Here is a 6,852-nt window from a genome sequence, read left to right on the forward strand (position 1 = left end):
GATGGTGAATTTGGAAGACCCAGAGAAGGGTAGAGGGAGCTAGAAGGCCCAAGAGGGTACAGGGATCTGATGAGCTGGGTGGTAGAGGGAAGGGCTGTGGACTCAGTTTTCTCTTGCCCCCTCCCCCACAATCAAGAACCCTTTGTGATGAGGTCATAGCTCTATGATGCCAGCCTGAACTTCTAGACCCAGAGTGTGCTCATGGTGCCCAGTTGCCTGAGCACAACAGTACGATTCAGAAAATGGGGAATTCTCTCTTTCCTCTGGAAAGGGTTAGTGCTACATTGCTGACCTACAGCTCCACTTCCCGGCTCACTGATATTATCTTGGCCTTCCTGTGTGGAGTGGGGCTCTTCCTCCTGTTACTCCCCTACCTCCCAAGTAATCAACCCTTACCACCACCTAAGAAAAATATAAACATCAAGAAGGTAAGAAACCCTCTATCCAACTCCAACAGAGATTATTTTTTCTGTTCCTTTTTCCAATTTCTAAATCAACTAGAGAGATTCCTGAGATGGGAAACCTCAGGAAAAAATAGAACATCAGCCCTCTAGGGACAGGCTGGAAAGGGCAGGGACTAGGGTGAATACCGGGATTTCTACCTGAAGATCTCAGACCATCTGTCTGGGTGTGGTAGAGGGCTGTAGGGGAAACTCCAAGCACAGTGACTCAGTGGCCAAGGACTGGATTACTAAGAGTTCAGGGGGCCTGAGCCCTCAGCACTAGTTCACTGGTCACCTTCCCATGGGAGGTGTCTCTGGGCCAAGCCCTTCTTCTGGGTCAGGGCTGACCTGGGAAGCCATACTGAGCCCCTGAGAGTCTCTGTTCAGGGGGCTGCACGAAGCTCTGGCCTCAGGGAGGCAAAATCCTACCTGACAGAGCACAGAGGTATTCATAGGTCTGAGAGTCTGTGCCCTTCTTGGGCAGAGGAATGGTGACTAAAGAAACCCGGGCTAGAACTCACATAAAAAATGTTTTTATCCTCTGTAAAAATGAATAAAGGGGGGAGGGGGGCTAGAGTTCTATTAATTCAATGTAGAGAGCCATTTTATTCATGGCTACTGAATGTCTGGGGCTTGTTATTGAGAACAGTGAGAATTGGGTCCCAGCCCCTCATTCTTTTTGTGTATCTCAGCCTCAAGTGGAAACCCTGGTGGCATAATGGTTAAGTGCTACGGCTGCTAACAAAAAGGTCGGCAGTTCGAATCTGCAAGGCGCTCCTTAGAACCTCTATGGGGCAGTCCTACTCTGTCCTATAGGGTCGCTATGAGTCGGAATCGACTCGACGGCAGTGGGTTTGGTTTGTTTTTTTTTCAGCCTCAAGTGGAGACAAGGAGGAGGAGCAGGAAGAACAAAAGTGACACTGTGAAAGGTACCGTTCTGCCCACTCAACCCAGCCCCCACGTTAACCCTAACCTTTCCTGTCCCTGAGGGCCATTTCCCGGTCTCGAGGGTGCCAGTTGCTGGAGCACGTGCCTTTCTCAGGAAACAGCCCTGAGAGGGAGGCTCCTGGGAAGGGAATCAGAACGGGCTACTTCTCAGATTCCGTGCTGGCCCTTCGGGGGATGAAGCCATGATCAGCCGCGGTCGTGCTGCCTAGCAGGGGGCGGGGTGGGATGTAAGGAACAGAAACCTGACGGATCTGGAGATGGGACAATTCCAACTAGGACAAGCCTTTTAACTTTGCCAAGGCTCATCTTCCTCACTGAGATGTCCCAGAGGATAATGGACGTGGAAGCACTTTGTAAGTGACAAAGCACCTCGCATGCCTGGGCCTTGCTCTGAGGGTCAGCGATCATGTGACCTCGGGCTCTCAGAGTCTAACTTCCTGACGGTGTCCCCTGAGGGACACTCCACTTAGGTCCTGTAAGGTTCCTAGGCCCTGACCTTTACACCATAACCGTCTTTCCCGATTTCCAGCTTGCAGAAGTTGCCTGAAAGAACTCCAAGAAGCTCGGAGCTTGATTTCTCTTCTGCGAAAGTGAGTAGCCCTTTCCCTTCTCTCTTGTGCCCATCTTTTTACCAGGGGTCCTGAGTGACCCCAGGGCCGCAGGGCAACAGGGGTGACATGGAGGGCACCTGGGGGGACAGTACCTGCTGGCAGCCCTTGGTGAAGGAGAACAGGAGCCTGGTGACGTCCAGCCATGTGGAGGTGACGACAGGGCGTGGGGAAGGGCGGGCCACGTCAGGGTGTGGGGAGGGGCGGGTCACGTCAGGCGTCGGGGCGTGAAGGGGGGGCAGGAAGGACGTCTGGGCGTGGGGCAGAGTGGGGGACGTCAGGAGGCGGGGCGGGGGGACGTAGGGCCAGGGGGGATGTCAGGGCGCTGGGGAGGAAGGGTGGGGGGAAGGCCAGGGCAGGGGGCGGGCAGGAGACGTCAGGTGGTGGGGAGAGGCAGGGTGTGCTCCCCAAGTGCCCGCATCCCTGCTAGGCTTGCCAGGCCCTCCTGGCCTTTGGGCTCCTGGCTGCAACCTGGCCCTCCTGTCTCCTGCAGCCACATTGAAAAGCGGCCTGACAAGGGCAGCTTTCATCAAGGGAAATGTCGAGACCCTTCTGGTGGAGTGCACGAAAGAGAGCCTGCTGAAACACGTGAACCATGTGCCGAACCCCTAGACGATGCTGCTCCGGTGGTGCCCCCTTCCGCTTCCACAGCCCCTCAACCCCAGTCCCCTCGAACTCTGATCTCCACCCTTTCACCAGACCTGATGACCCCCTCAGTTTCTGATCTTTCACCCTCACTGAGTGCCTCTCCACCACCAGAACCGCCCCTTCCCCTTGACAGTCTTTCACCCCCACCACTTGCGCTGCCCCCTCCCCCACCACACCCCCCTGATTCTTTTGCCAGCCTTAACCCTCCAGCAGCCTTCTCTGCCTCACCACCATCGGACACCACTTTGACCCTTTCTCGGTGTGACTCAACGGCGATGGCACTCCCACTGAGCTCCGCTCAGGTGAGCGCATCTCCAGACAACTGCTGGCTGTCTTGTGTCCCAGGGATCACAGGCCTTGACCACACAAGCCATCCCATTTCCACAGTTCCTTGGTGGCGTGCGGCTGCCAAGACCTTGTGCCTCTCCACCTCCAAACACTTCGAAGTCCCACAAGAGCATACTTCCTGCCACCCACAAGAAGCCTCTGTCTGGGGAGATGCCACAAACAGGCAGGTGGAAGCTGCGAGTTCTGTTTTCTTCGACCCTGATGTCCAGAAGCTGCTGGAAATACAAATCACAAAGAGAGCAGCATTGAAGATTTGGAAAGAAAAAGAAAAGGAGGGATCAGACTACCACCTGAATTCTTTGAAGAACATGTTGAAGACATTTGGTGATGAGCAGGACATTGTACATCCCCAGCCCTTCTGGAACACCAGTATCAAACCAGAGCAGCTGCCCAGCCCTCAGAAGCCCCTGCACCCTGAGGCCCTGGGGGACCGTTTACAGCAGAAATACAGCCAGCTCTTCTGGGGCCTCCCCTTTCTGCATAGTGAGTCTCTGGTGGCTACTGTCAGGGTCTCTGGTTCCACACTAGAGCTTCCCTCTCTTTTATTCAATGGAATCTCTAATGCCTTACCAATTCAAAAGCAAGCTAAAGAATCCCCACTGTTTTTGCAACCTCAACCCTTGCCCGATCCTGAGGCCCAATCCCAACTTTTGACTCCAACCATGCCTCCACCCCAGGCCCCTATCCTGACCCAGGCCCATCCTCAATCCTCTGTCCCAACTGCACTACCTTCTTCTACTTCTCGGACTAGGGCCTGTGAAGAATCCTGCCTTACAATCCCAAATGAGGCCCAATCACCCATCCCAAATGTGATTCGGTATCTGGAATGTCACTTTTTGAAGAAACAAATGGAAAGTGAGAGTTCTTTACCCTCTATGGTCCAAAGATCTCAGGCAGCTCTTAGTTCTCTCAGTCTCATTCTTCCCCAGGACAGTTGGGCCTCCCAGACCCACAAGTCAGACTCCATCCTTCCTGGGGATTTTATCAGCCCAGAGCTCCGGAAACAACTGGAGCAACACCTCCAAGAAAGGTTCATCCAACAGCAGTGGGGTGTTCCCAGTAGGATCCAAGAGTCTCTGGAGCTGATGCAGCCTCTGGGAAAATTACCAGGGACATGTCAGGCAAAGGACCAGCATGGACTCTCACGGCCATCTGTACATCCAGGCGAGAGCAGGAAGAACATAAAGAAATCCAGGCACCCAGGGAGATCCAGACACTCAGGAAGCTTCCATGTCTGCCACAGGGCAAATACACAGCTAGAGAAGGACCTGGCCAAGGATCTGAGGCATAGTCTGAGGAAGGTCCCAAAATATAATACATCCCAGGGATCAGAAAACTCCCCAGTGAGGGTTCTAGGGGCAGACTCTGAGGAGTCAGAAAGGGAGTTGATGAGGCAATCGGGGATTGACTCAGGAAATTACAAACTAAGGGACTCAAACAAGAAACAACTGGAAAACACCCTGACAGTCCATTTGGGCAGGAAGTTGGAGCAGATTATAGAAGGTCAGATCCCTATGAGTGTACGCCGTTCCTGGCTTGCTGCCAGTCATACTTTGCCCAAGTCTGACACTCACGTAGAAATTGGAAATCTGGCATTCTTGCAAGCTCAGGCACATCGCATGAACACCACACAGGAGCTTCCATTTTTTGATCCAGGCACCCTACAGATGCTAGAAGCACATATGTCAAGGTTTCGGATGAGGCACAGGTGGTGCCTACCCCTCAAAGCCCTTGAGCCCATAAATCTCTTTAAGACAAGAAAGGCCCACTCCTCACCTCTTCTGCAGTCTGCTTTTCCCTGCTCAGCCACCCATGAATCTTGGGCAGACTTAAGAGCTGAGGCTGACAAGTTCCTGGGAGAAAACCCCCAGTCAGGCTTGGGAGAAAAGGTGACACCAAGAAAGCCAATCCCCACTCTGGAGAGTCCTCTCCCTGCACCCTCACCTGTAGGTAAAGAACTCCAGGGGTCTCTGAGACAAACACCACCTGGCAATGACCCTAGGCCCTCAGAGGTGGCTCAAAGTGGTCAGGAGGGCAGGCAGCCTTTTCAGCCCCTCACACCCAGCATTGTGGGCAGAGCCTCAGAGAGCAGGACTGTCCTGGGGGCCCAGAGGGGCAGCCTAGAGCCGACTAGAAGTCAGTCAGTGACCAGGAAGGAGCCAGGGGAGGAGAGTAGGAGTTATGCCCTAGGAGGCCCCTGCCCTAGTGTAGCAAGGTTGGAGATGAGCTATGAATCCCAATCTTCAGGGGCTGAAGAGACCAGGGAGATGGTGGTGGTCAAGAGGTCCTCAGAGCTACAGCTACAAGATAGAGACGTCTTGAGAACCAGTGTGCTGGCAAAATCCCAAAACATAAATGTGGATCTGAGGGGTTTAGGAGCTCCAGGAACTAGTAAAAGCCAAGTGGAGGTAGGTACAGAGAATGGGCCTCAAGGGTGTCCCACTGACTTGCTACTTCAAGACTGTGCCACTGATGTGCTCCTTGCCTCAGACATCTTGGCCTCTCGGGCCTCTCACTCCTGTCCCCAGGGTATGTCCAGTACAAACATGCCGGTTTCTCAGGTGTTAAGTGACCTTATGGTGGCTGGAAAGAGCAGCCTGGGGCATCAGGAGCCCAAGATCCCAAACCTTTGGAACACATGGAAGAGCCAGAGCAAGATTTCTGCCCCCACTGATGAGAGAAAGGATTTTAAGAGGCGCAAACCAAAAGAGCATGAAGAGAGGCTGGCAGGATTAGGGGCCTCTCCAGCCAGTGGGATGAGCCAGCCTGCCCAGGATAAGACTTTGGTAGAGTCCCTTAGGATCAAGTCCTCCCAGGCCCCACCAGAGAAGGGACAGGCTCTTGCAGAAGGTCACTTCAAAAAAAGGATGAAGCACTTTCTCCAGTGGATTTTCCCCAACAAAAAGGACAAAGGGCAGGAGGGTCACCCACAAAAAGAAAAACCTATATCAGCCTCTGGCCAGAGCTGTGGGCTAGTCAAAAGCAAATCAGTCTTTATGGACAGGGGGGCTGCCGAGGCTCAGGCGCTCATGACAGCTGTTGGCCAAATTCTAGAGGAGAAAATGGCACTTCAACAAGGACTTCATGCCTCGAAGTTAAGTTCACAAAAAGAAATTCAGGCCCCAGTCCTTGGACTGTCCTCCCACCACAGAGCTCCCTACTCAGAGCACGGGAGAGTGATGAGTGATACAGCTTGCCATCACAAACGCACCCCTGAGGGCCAGAGTCATCCTACCAGGAACAGGTGGATCAGGGACAGCTGCAGAAGTCTCTGGAAGAGCATGGGATTCAAGACCAGCAATCGGTCATTGCCCACCGGGAAGCCCATGTCCCCAGTCAGGTCCCAGCTTGTACCAAAGACATGGGGTGCCTTGGACCACCCTCACCACTGCCCACGTCACTGCCTTCGGGAATATGTCTTGTCTGGTCAACTGGAACAGGCTTCTGCAGCCCTTCTTAGTAGGAAAACTATCCAAGAAAACATTCAGTCTGTGCCAGATTAGCACATCCTCTGTGTGCTAACAGCTTCTCCCAGCCAAGCTACTTACGGTTCGCCAATACATACCTTTTCCTCCCCATTAGAGGTTGTGGGCTCTGTGCTGTGCTGTGCTGTGCTGGGTGTAGGGGAGGGAGCAGCGCCTGCTCCCCTGAGTGACTGCTTTAGTATCTAGAAGGGATGGAGCATGTAGGATGCAGGGAGGTTGGCAGCGGTATTGCACACCCATTTCCACTGCTGGTTCCTTGGTTTGTACCTTGTGTTTTTATAACACTATGAATACAAAAGTAAACAAAAGCATTCGGGGCCCGTCCAGATGAGAAACTCCTATGAAGACCCCCCGCCAGGATCTGTTTCCTCC

General features: G+C 53.4%; 1 protein-coding gene across 1 annotated transcript; it reads left to right on the top strand.

The window, feature by feature from the left end:
• Window positions 1-242: 242 nt before the first annotated feature.
• LOC126082520 (spermatogenesis-associated protein 31A6-like) lies at window positions 243-6,498 on the top strand. Its single transcript, XM_049895020.1, has 3 exons — window positions 243-381; window positions 1,921-1,981; window positions 2,493-6,498. The coding sequence occupies exons 1-3, from the start codon at window positions 243-245 to the stop codon at window positions 6,496-6,498; spliced, it is 4,206 nt and encodes a 1,401-aa protein (XP_049750977.1).
• Window positions 6,499-6,852: the final 354 nt, after the last annotated feature.

Source organism: Elephas maximus, chromosome 9 (assembly GCF_024166365.1).
Source record: "Elephas maximus indicus isolate mEleMax1 chromosome 9, mEleMax1 primary haplotype, whole genome shotgun sequence".
NCBI classification, from domain to species: domain Eukaryota; kingdom Metazoa; phylum Chordata; class Mammalia; order Proboscidea; family Elephantidae; genus Elephas; species Elephas maximus.